The following is a 12,149-nucleotide window of genomic DNA, read 5'->3' as shown; positions in this document are numbered from 1 at the left end:
CACACCAGATAAGACCTTTAAACCCACTCGTGGCCAAACAGTCTCATGGGACTTGGTGTCTAGGATGCCAAAAGATGTGATTCTAATCAAACACTCCTGTTCCAGGCTTGTTACGAGCGTGGGAAGGAAGTCAATGTGGTGCCAAAAACATCTGCTTCCACTGATTCTCCTTGGATGGGCCTTGCCAAGTACGCATGGTCAGGGTGAGTGGTTCAGAGACGGGCTACTAGGATGATCCGAGGAATGGAAAACCTGCCTTATGAAAGGAGACTCAAAGAGCTTGGCTTGTTTAGCCTAACCAAAAGAAGACTCTGGGGGGATATACTTGCTCTATATAAATATATCAGGGGGATTAACGTTAGGGAGGGAGAGGAATTATTTAAGCTTAGTACTAATGTAGACACAAGGACGAATGGGTACAAACTGGACACTAGGAAGTTCAGGCTTGAAATTAGACGAAGGTTTCTAACCATTAGAGGAGTGAAGTTCTGGAACAGCCTTCCGAGGGGAGTAGTGGGGGCAAAAGACATATCTGGCTTTAAGACTAAGCTTGATAAGTTTATGGAAGGGATGATATGATAGGATAGTTTAATTTTGGCAATTGTCCTTGGATTATCAGCAGATAGGTCTGCTCAATGGTCTGCGATGGGATGTTGGATGGGATGGGATCAGAGTTACTGCAGAGAATTCTTTCCTGACTGCTGGCTGGGGAGCCTTGCCCACATGCTCAGGGTTTAGCTGATCGCCATATTTGGGGTCGGGAAGGAATTTTCCTCCAGGGCAGATTGGCAGACGCTCTGGAGGTTTTTCGCCTTCCCCTGCAGCATGAGGCATGGGTCACTTGCTGGTGGATTCTCTGCTTGAGGTCTTCAAACCACAATTTGAAGACTTCAATAACTCGGACATAGGTTAGGGGTTTTTATAGAAGTGGATGGGTAGGGTTCTGTGGCCTGCTTTGTGCAGGAGGTCAGACTAGATGATCATGTTGGTCCCTTCTGACCTATGAGTCTATGAGTGCAGGAGCAGGCAGTCTTTCTGCTCTCCCTTTCTTTTCCTCTTCCAACTCCTTTGGGCCTCCAGCCCCTTGCTAGGTAACCAGTTCTCCTTGTTCCTCACTGCAGGTATGTGATTGAGTGCCCCAACTGTGGAGTGGTGTACCGCAGCCGGCAGTACTGGTTCGGGAACCAAGATCCTGTGGACACAGTGGTGAGGACAGAAATTGAGCACGTCTGGCCAGGAGTAAGTCTTGTTGTTGGGGTGCTTTGGAGGTGTGGGTTTTTTTTTTTTCTTTTTTGCATAATGGCAATAAAAATGGACTGACTCTTGCAATGGCAGCTGCCCCTGCTGTTTGAAGTATGAAGCCCTTTCCAGGGTGGGCCTTCTCTTAGCAAGAGGCAGTTTACTCAAGTGGACATTTAAGTGGATTGGACACATCACAATGTTGCAGTGGTCCCCAAGATATGAGCTAGAAAACCCAACAGGTCTTTACTATCTCTGATTAATAAGTAAAATTACTCTACATTTCTATAGTGGGCTTTCATCCCAATATGCTCCTTACACACATCCCCACTGAAATCCAGTCACCAGCTGCACAGCATGCTGAACAACTGTGGGATTAAGGGACATATGAGCAAACCTCTTACTCTTACAGAAAGTGCCATGGGATATTCAATAGCCACATGAGACAGGAGTCAGGACAGGACCTTGTTTTTTAAGATCCCCCTGAAAGTTTTGCACAGAGTAAATTGAACAGTACTCAGCCTACCTTGGAATGATGAAGAACTGGGTTGACATTGTCAACATTTGGACTCCTGGTGTGAATGTTTGAACCATTAAGACATCCCCTATCTCTAAAAAAGATGGGAGTGTGATTCTTCCAGTTGGTGTTCTCCATTTTAACAGCAGCAGTGGACGGGCATTTCCTCCTAGAAGCATCTACTCAGGAGAAGTAAACGTTTCCTTGTCTGTTTTTCCATTTTCATGTAAATCTCCATTGTATTATAGACAGATGGATTTCTGAAAGATAACAACAATGCAGCTCAGCGCCTGTTGGATGGGATGAATTTCATGGCACAGTCTGTGTCTGAGCTCAGCCTGGGACCCACAAAAGCTGTGACCTCTTGGCTGACGGACCAGATCGCCCCTGCCTACTGGAGACCCAACTCTCAAATCCTGGTATGTAGCAGCTGTGGTACTTTCATGCTGTTGAGGGAACCTCCTCCCTTTGCTTAGCTGCACATAACCCTTCCGCCACACCTTCTCCAAAAATAAAATTACAAAGTAACCAGTTAAAAAAAATCTGATAGATTTCAGGTGCCTTGTCTCCTGTGGATTGCAAACTGCAGCTCACGTACCTCCAGCAGCTCTTCAGAGCCAAGGGCAGGGACCCCTGCTATTCACATTCTTGGCGTGGCCTGAGAAAGATAATGTCAGATGCCTTCTTCCCTGGATGTGCAATTTGTCCCCTTAGTATTCCATTGACCCTTCCTGCTCCTTCAAGGTGGACCCATTCCCACCATCAATACTGTTGATAAAAATGCTGGCTCCCACATGCTTGCTCTTGAGTCTAAAGAATCAAAGCTGAAGTCCTGGCCTCCCATTTTTGTATTCCCACTTTTGCAAGTGCAACCAATTTGTACAAAATATGAAGCTGGAGATGAATACTTGGCCCTTACAATTAAATTAGAGAGAGACTCCCAGTTCCTTTGAGAAGGCATATAAACGGAATTGGGCAGATGGCTAAAATGGAAATGACCATCTTATCTTTGTTTTCAAAAACGTTCAGGTGCCCACTGATCAACTGCCTAGTCCTGTAGCTGTAACCATTCATGGATGCAACCATGGGGTTCAGAGTAATGCTGCTGGCCTAGGCACAGCATGCTAGCCTTCCCATGGGTCCCTTCTTTGAGTATGAAGTCATCGAGCCAGAAGGACAATGCTGGCACCACCCCAAGTGGGGTCTATGCCGGAGACACTTCAGTGAAAGACATCAAAAAGTCTCTGCAGTGCAAGTACAGATCAGTTAACTGTGAGACTTACAATACGTTTCCCACTTGTGCAGGATCCAGTCACTTTCATGAGTGCCATTGTCCCTGCCATCTTGTGATCTAGCTCTCGGACGCTTTTCGTACTGGAGATAATTAGGAAAATCAAACTAATAGTTTCTCTTTCTGGTTTGTCTTATTCAGAATTGCAACAAGTGTGGCACATCCTTTAAAGATAATGATACTAAACATCACTGTCGGGCCTGCGGGGAGGGCTTCTGCGATGGCTGCTCTTCCAAGACCCGCCCCGTCCCTGAGCGGGGCTGGGGACCAGCACCAGTGAGAGTGTGTGACAACTGCCTTGACAGCAGGGGCATCCGGTTAGGTAATCCTGACCTGACTATGCTAGTTCTGGGAATGGAGGGAAATTCTCCACCTTCCTGTCAGCATTAACCATATGTTGTGTCTGAAATCTTACCACTGATTTTCTGTCAAAAGCCCCATTCTAGGGCAGATAGGGAAGTTGGCCCATAAATTGATCCAACTGATGCCCTTGTAATGGGTGTAGATGGTGCCATTCTTTGGGGTACATGCCACCTCAGAGCAGGATTCGAATTTATGTTTGTGAATGCTTTTGGTGGGGAAAGATGAACTCTGAGAGACCCTTTTTACTGCAGGTTTCAGAGTAGCAGCCGTGTTAGTCTGTATCCGCAAAAAGAACAGGAGTACTTGTGGCATCTTAGAGACTAACAAATTTATTTCAGCATGAGCTTTCGTTAGCTACAGCTCACTTCTTCGGATGCATAGAATGGAACACACAGACAGGAGAAATTTATACATACAGAGAACATGAAAAGGTGGAAGTATGCATACCAACAGGAAGAGTATAATCAATTGAGATGAGCTATCATCAGCAGGAGAAGAAAAACTTTTGAAGTGATAATTGAGATGACCCATAGAAGGTGTGAGGAGAACTTAACATAGGGAAATATTCATTAGTGCATGACCAACCATTCCCGTCTCTGTTTAAACGTAAGTTAATTGTATCTAATTTTGCACTATTAATTCCAGTCAGCAGTCTCTCTTTGGAGTCTATTTTTGAAGTTTTTTTGTGTCAAAAACTGCACCTTCAAGTCTGTCACCGAGATGGTAGAGAGGTTGAAGATGTCTCTCCCACTGGTTATCTTGGAAAATGTGTGATTCCTCGATGTCAGTAATTTGTCGTCGCGACATCAATATAATATAACTTTGCGTAGAACTGATCCGGTATGGCCAATGTACATAGCAGAGCGCATTGCTGGCACATGATGGACATATATCACGTGGTAGATTGCCAGGTGAACGAGCCCCTGATGGTGTGGCTGATGTGATTGGTCTATGATGGTTCACTTGAATAGATATGTGGACAGAGCTGGCATTGGGCTTTGTGCAGGATAGGTTCCTGGGTTATGTTTTGTTGTATGGTGTGTGGTGCTGGTGAGTATTTGCTTCAGGTTGGGAGGCTGTCTATAAGCGAGGACTGGCCTGTCTCCCAAGATCGTGAAGTGAGGATCATCTTTTAAGGATAGTGTAGATCTTGATGTGCGCTGGAGAGGTTTTAGTTGGGGCTGTAGGTGATGGCTAGTGGCGTCTCGTTATTTCTTTATTGGGCCTCCTGTAGTAGGTGGCTTCTAGGTACTCTTCTGGTCTTCAATCTGTTTTTCACTTCAGCAGGTGGGTAATTGTAGTTTTAGAATACTTCACAGATAATTTAGTGTGTTGTCTCTGTCTGAGGGATTGGGCAAATACAGTTGTATCTTAGAGCTTGGCTGTAGCACTGGATCTGTGGTGTGTCCTGGATAGGAAGCTGGAGGCATGTAGGTAGGCATAGCGGTCATGGGTTTCTGGTATAGGGTGGTGTTTAGTACCATCACTTATTAGCACAGTAGTGTCTAGAAAATGGACCGCTTGTGTGGGTTGATCTAGGCTGAGGTTGAGGTTTTTACTGCAAGTACCATTCACAAGAAATTACTGAAAAATCTGATCTCTTGGAGGAATTATTTCTAAATTGGACTTTATCCCACTATCCCAGAAGGCAACATCTGCTGGTGGGGAGATAGCATCCCTCTGCACTGGTCTTAGAGCAGATGGTGTCTTGTCCATATGGGTGGAGGGAAAGTGTAACAGTGAAGGTCATGCAAATTTCCCCAAGGAAGGCACGGTGGGTGTGAAATAAAGGCTGAATGGTGTTTGGGATGCCAGAGAACCCCAGGCCTACGCTACCGGTGCTGCACCTAACCAACCAAGTTACCTTGGTTTAACATTAGTTTCTCTAATAATACAGATTAACTGAGACATGGCAGGAACTGTGCCTTGGGTTTTGACCCATAACTTTTCTATCATGCAGATGTGCCTGAGTCACAGACAGAGGAAGAAGGTGGGACGCTGATTGCCAGGAAGGTTGGTGAGGCAGTGCAGAACACTCTTGGAGCTGTGGTGACTGCCATAGACATTCCACTAGGTGGGTGCTCTTTGCTTCCAATTGTTTTTCTAACAACATTTTGGTTGGGTATGTCATAGCTGTTTGTTAAACTTCAGTGCTTGAAATGAGCTGGCAATGCACACTGACCCTTCTTATCCCAGAGTCCCAATGTGGGTCGAGGGTCCCCCTTCTGACTTCTTCCCCTGCAGGGCCATGGGCCCCGCCAAGCTCTCTCCCTACGTTTCCTCTACTTCCTCAGCATTTTATTTCCAGTTTATGCGTTCTCACTTCTATTATCTTGGCAGTCCAGCATCACAGATCCTTGAGTTCTGAGTATCACTTCTTCTCAATATGCCAGTAGGGTTATTACAGTGATCTGACAGGCTGAGTTTCCTAGGCTGTACTTAAAAAATAATGGCCAAACTATGAGACATTCTATCGGGTTTGTAGAGGTTCTGAGTGCCTGCAGCTCCAGTTGACAAAATTGGGATCTTTGGGTGCTCGGTACTTCTGCAAATCAGGACCAAGAAATTTAAACATCCAGTAACTGGGAGGATGGTCCTTAATGCTGAAATTAGTACAATGACAATGTGCTGGTTGTTGGTGTGCTCGGTACCAACCCAGGTGCCTCAGCAGATACCTGGGTTTAAAATGTTGTTCCATAGCTGGACTGCTGTCTGTTCTGCTGACCAAACCCCCCCACCCCACAAGAGGTACACAGCAGTAGAGGGTGAAGAATTGCATTAACCACTAATCAGACCTTCTCGACATTGCTCTGTCTGGAATTTACTCAGGCTGGTAGATCTTTTATTATTTAATAAAATGGTAGCAGGAATGATGTTGGTGTTACTACCATTGTACACATACCTGAAAGAGTGATGATTACATTGTTCTGGCCGCCCAGCTGAACTGCAATGGACAGAAGATAAGGCAGAGAAAGCCAATGTTCTCTGAACGAGTCCTGGCCGGAGGAGGTGTCCACCTCCACTTATCCTGGAGGGCCTTCTGCAAAAAATGGCAAAAAATTAGTAAAGTGGGCTGTGCTTTTCCCCCAGCCCAGAATCTCTTCCTTTCTTGGTATAATACTCTGTTTGTTTGTGGGATCACTCCAGTAATTCAGGGAGATTTGATCACTCTGTTTTCTTGAGGAGCCAAGACTAGGGGTTAAGAATATTAGCTGCCCTACTTCCACAGTGTGAACTACAAGAAGACCATGACATTGTGTGGGCTGTATGGCCCACAGAGATCTAGTAGATCTACTTTACTTGCTGTGCCAGGGTGAATAAGATTTAATGCAAGAATTTTTATGTTTAGGTCACTGGTCCAAATCCAGCCCAGGTCAGTAGTCGCCAAGTGTTGTAAGCCACTGATTGCTATTTGATGCCTGATGTGGAATGAACTGAAGTTCTCAGTCTGGTTACTAGTAGACAGGCATCCACATCATGTGTTATAAATTGGTATCCTAGGTGGCAGTCTTAGCAAAAAGGTCTAGGATTGAGAGAGACTTGGAGACTGATCTGCTATCTGGCCCCTGACTTGGTCACGGTTGAATGTGGAGAGGAAGCTTGCAGTGCATGTTGCTCCTATTGGATATCCTTCTCTAGGGCTACCAAACCAGCTCAAACTAATAATTATTATTATTATTTATTAAACAATAGTGTAGTGGTAGTAGGGTCCCCATTAAACTAATGCCACTGAATTGTGTAGGGGCAGAATATGAAAGATTTGGAATAGCCTGAACTAGTAGCAGATGCCTGCTAGAATGAAGTGTTCTGTGGGCAGAACTTAACAGTTTCCATAATGAGCTCCTTGGAAAGGCACAGACATTGCTTGTAGTCCTTGCGTCTTTCTCCCCCTCTTCCTTAGCAAAGAACAGGAGACATTCTAATTGCCGTGGTTCTTTCTAATCCTTTGTAGGGCTCGTGAAAGATGCTGCTAGACCTGCTTACTGGGTGCCGGATCATGAAATCCTGCACTGCCACAACTGTCAGAAGGAGTTCAACATCAAGATCTCTAAACACCACTGTCGAGCCTGTGGCCAGGGATTCTGCGATGAATGTTCAAACGAGCGTCGAGCAGTCCCTTCCCGCGGATGGGATCATCCAGTGCGAGTCTGTTTTAACTGCAATAAGAAACCTGGTGATCTTTAACCCCAGCTTCCTGTCTGGGTCCTTCATGATTCCTTAGGTTCTCAGGGTTAGAAAAAAATATTTGGTCTCCCTTTCACCTTTTGCAGCCAGAGTGCATGTTTCTGATCTCGGGCCTGCTCTCATGTTGTACCCATCTTGGAATGCTGGGACATGAGCTCAAGTGAGTAAACTGGACCTTCAGGTTTTAATTGTAAGCTGATTGGGGAAGGGGGGAGCTCACATAAATGAGCAACCCAAATCCAATGTATTTTATTCCAGTTTAAACATCTATATCTATATAATTTAGTATGTTAAGGATGCCGGTGGCTAGTGAAGTTTTGAATATTTCTAGTTCAAATAAGAGATGCAGCTGGACCCTGCTGTATTGGGTCAAATTCATAGCCACTGCAGTGCCTTCTAATTTTTCTCTTGAAGCATTTTACTCATCACACGGTCCTATTGTAAAGGTTTGGACCCTTTGCTGCCAGGAGGGTCCACGGCTCCCCAAGATAAATTGCATCTGATAATGGGAAGGGCCCTTCCTCTGGAAGCTCCACCTGCTGTCACTAAAGGGGTTTGCAAAATCCATTTGAATTGTGGTAACAATTGCTAGTCTGGCAGGTCACGAGACTGCAGTGCAGGTGAGTGGAGGTGAACCTAGCACCATGGCAGAGATCAAGCTAGAGTTGTTAAAAGGAAAACAAATGATGTGGAAAATGCTAGGGCATCTGCGGTAGAACCCATTTCCACGTCAGCACAAGATTGCAGGGCCTCACTCTTCTTGACCATGTTCCCATGCGCTTGTATTTCCTTCCTGGAGCACTTTAACTGCTTTATGAGGTTCATCAGAAGCTAAGAGGCTTGTGACCAGAACGAGGCAAGTGCCTGTTTTCTGGAAGATTGCATGACCTGCAGTCTAGTGTTTGCTAGGCTTACTAAAGTTTTAAAGGGTCCCCAAATCCATGGTGCCATCAATGGTCTTGCAGACTGCTGCATAGAAATGGAACAGATTTGACTGTGATCTTTCTTATAAAAACAACAACAAACCAACCAAACCTCCAGATCCAGCTGGAAAACAGGAATCTCTTCTCAGCTCTTATAGCAAGTGGCACTCACTGGACTTTACCCTTCCATAAAGGTCTGCATTGAACCACTGAATTTATCAGCAATGAGCAAACCACTGTGCTCAACTGATACGCTCCTTTTCTGTGGGTTTTGGCTCTCATGACAAGAAATAAGAGATCATCATGAACTGAACTTTTGGTTTATGTAGACAAGGGATGCTCCCATGGAGGGGACTTGTCTCCAATTGTAGTGGCTGAAGTTTGACACGATACCCTGAAACTGATTTAGTCCTACCCGTTAAACATTGCCCTTGTGTAGCTCAATGATTGACACCCTCTGTTAGGACTATATTATTAAATTAACTACTATAAAAGACTAGACCTTCTGAACAAGTGTGCTGGCTCTGGCCTTTTAACTAACAGTTCTTGCTGTCACCCCTGAAGGAACCTGTTTGCAAAGTGACTGCCTCAGGCAGCTGTTCTGAGACTTCACGCTGAAGCTGAAATGGAATGTGTGGTAGGAAACCTTCCCTGCTGATTAAACTTGCCAGAGACTGACTTGTATTTTGTAATCAAAGGCTGTCATAAGCTGACAGTCACCTGGAAGGGAGTGGGGGATAGGAGTGGGTAACACTCCTGTCTTAGAAAAGACATTTTACAGTATAGCTCTGCACTTTGAGCTGTTTATTTTTGAATAGGTGGTGAACAATGCAATTTTGTTTTTGGTTTGAAGACCATGCCCTGTGTGGCTTCCATGCATGTGGCTTTACTACCATGTTAATGCACAAAGAGGAAACCATCCATGACATTCCCTGTATAAAGTCTTCACTTCAGAATCTCTGTGTCGTTGACTTGTTAGAATTTTGTCCTGCCATAGGCAGATGTACTGCCTCAATCCATTTAAAACAAAGTGCTGTCTATGCATTTCTAGCATATGCATTGCGGTGGTATCAGAGTGCCTATTGGGACATGGAGTCCAATCCTGACTGACAGTTCTAGTGCTCTGGGGTGTTGGGACTGTGCTGAGATCTTGTCAGCAAAGCAAGAGTCTTTTGTTGTGCTTACCTTAAATGGGGTTGATGTCGGGGGAAATGTTGTAGCTGAGCATCAGTAAAATAAAGAAGAGGAGCAACAGGTAACCCTAAATAAGGTAGCAACAGGAAAGGTAAGAGACTCGGCTAAGGCCTTGTCTACACAGTAAAGTTGCTCTGGTTTAACGAGCATCACTTTTCAAACCAGTTTAAATTCCTGTGTGGACTCTTATTTCAGTTTAAGTGGCTTATTTCAGTTTAATTTAAATCTGTTCCTAATCCATTTAAACTAATGTGAAATAAACCAGTCTTACACCAGAATAAGAGTGTCTACGTAGGGGGTTGCATCAGTTTAACTAGTTTGGTTTAAATTCACACCTTAGGTTATATTGGTGCAACTTGTCCAGATAGACAAGGCCTAAGTTTTAATGCACTGTGCTTTTTGCTATAGCAATAGCATCCAATGAGAGTGCTTGGGTAAAGGGAGAACGTGAAAAAAGATTCTCAGGTTACAAAAGCCTCCCAGGGGGAAAAAAAAACTGTATACCACACAGGTTAAAGAGCACTGTTCTAAGCTGTGCACTCTAGGCCCTCCTCTCTCCCTGTTCTGACAGCATCAGGTATCATGGGTGTGGGGAGAATAGAGCATAGTCAGACTTTTTCTTTAGACTCTCTTCTCTGTTTCAAAATGAGTCATATTCAAGATCCTGCTCTCATGTTGGAATACAGCCTTCATGAGAAAGCCTAGATGGCTCAGCACTAGCTGCTGGTTGAGAGCCTTATTCATCTCCTAGTGAAGTCAGTGGAAAGATTCATGTTGACTTAAAGGGGCGTTGGATCAGGCACTTAAAGGAGATAAATGTGCCTAGAATGTGTGCATTAACTGAGCCCAGCAGGAGCTGGGATTACCAGATTCTATGCTTGAGGCATTAGTGTTTCATAAGAAAATGGCTTTGAACAACTCCCTTGAACTTAGACAATGCTCTGTATTTCTGCAGCAGCATAAACTTTTAAATGGGAAAACAACCTGAAAAATGAGTGTTGCCTGCTTAATGCTTCAGAGTGTTAAGCAGGTAACACTGTAGCATCTGGGACAGGAAGTGGAAACCCCATTTTGAAGACCTGAAATAAACTCACTTTTGCTCATTATTATTATTTATTTGTATTACCATAGCAACCTAGGAGCCCTAGTCACTGACTAGAATCCCATTGTGCCAGGCACTGTACAAACACAGGACAAAAAGACAATGCCTACCCCAAGCTTGCAGTCTAAGCCCACAACTTCTTACCAGAGAAGCTGTTCTTGCAGACACTCCCACAGCATCTAAATAGAGTGACTCTTGCAAAAGTCCATCTCCGAGCATCGGTAGCCTTTCCTGAGCGCTGGAAAAGCCGAAACTGGAGATCACTTCACAATGTCAACTGGAAGAGGTCTAGTAGTTGAATGAAGTTCACTTGGGAGGTGGGGAAAACACTTATTCTTGGAATTGAGGAATGAAACATCACAGGGTTAAAAGCAAAACTTTATTTCCCTATTAGATGAAAAATGCCTTCTCTTTCAGTATATTTCTAAAAGACTAGTTTGTGGGTTTTGTAGATTACCAGTTAGAGAGTCACAGTTTAAAGTCTTGTAAATCAAGGTGGGAGTTTGGCCTTTGCACCAACTTGAACAGTTCACTGTAATGGTAATGTTTTAGTGGCTGCAGTAAACACTTGTCTTGGCAAGATGATTAGTTTCAGTCTATCTGAGATGTGGCAAGATAACAGACTTTTGATTTACAGAAAAAAGCAGTTTGTGCTTGATAGTATTTTTTTGCCAGAAAAGTGATGGCAGATTCACAGTGGATCAAGAAACCACTACATCTTTTCTAGCAAATGTGGCAAAAAAAATAAAATAAAATAAAATTTAAAATAAGAATTGTGAATTGATGTGCAAATATGTCTCTCAGTTTGCCCAAGTATGAAAATAATTCTTTACACAAGTTGTACAGTAAGCAGCTCAGATTTCAGGAAGAGGAAACATAGATGATTTTATTCTTTGCTCAGACTTATCTACTTCAAATCAGCTGACTGTGTCAGTTACCTGTAACGAGATGCGTGTTCCTCTGAATAGAAAGGATGGATTTTCCTCTCCAATTTTGAACTAGACACAGTAGGAGGTTTATCTGTTACTATAAATTTGTTCACTTTCAGATGTCCCCACACTGTGAAATCTTTGGGCCAAACTCAGAGGCAACATAAGATGTGTATATATAGCACATGGTGACTGTAGACTACTGGAATTTAGACAACCAGAGGGTGGAAGAGCAGGGTTGGGACAGGAAAAGCATCTAGCAGGAGTATGTGAAAGAAAAGGAACATTTCTTTGACCCTCCTGTTTTGTATTTTTCCTGCTGTAACCTCACCCTTCTGCTGTCTGTGTGGCCTGTGAATTATATTCTCTCCAATTTACTCACTTGTAATTGACACCCCCCCATTTG

At 44.0% G+C, this 12,149-nt stretch overlaps 1 protein-coding gene across 4 annotated transcripts in view; it reads left to right on the top strand.

Annotated features, from left to right (window-relative positions):
- Positions 1-9,474, top strand: part of ZFYVE1 (zinc finger FYVE-type containing 1) — a 33,221-nt gene extending 23,747 nt beyond the window's left edge. For all 4 annotated transcript variants that reach the window (XM_032781370.1, XM_032781369.2, XM_075065424.1 and 1 more), the window contains 6 exons: positions 106-203; positions 1,122-1,239; positions 2,005-2,175; positions 3,189-3,369; positions 5,371-5,484; positions 7,363-9,474. In XM_032781370.1, the coding sequence (XP_032637261.1) occupies positions 106-203; positions 1,122-1,239; positions 2,005-2,175; positions 3,189-3,369; positions 5,371-5,484; positions 7,363-7,595 (915 nt within the window). In that variant the 3' untranslated portion in view covers positions 7,596-9,474. The remainder of the gene's footprint in view (positions 1-105; positions 204-1,121; positions 1,240-2,004; positions 2,176-3,188; positions 3,370-5,370; positions 5,485-7,362) is intronic.
- Positions 9,475-12,149: the final 2,675 nt, after the last annotated feature.

Source organism: Chelonoidis abingdonii, chromosome 4 (genome assembly GCF_003597395.2).
Source record: "Chelonoidis abingdonii isolate Lonesome George chromosome 4, CheloAbing_2.0, whole genome shotgun sequence".
NCBI lineage: Eukaryota > Metazoa > Chordata > Testudines > Testudinidae > Chelonoidis > Chelonoidis abingdonii.
Note: the sequence above shows the minus strand (reverse complement) of the source record. Positions and strands in the feature narration are given on the sequence as shown.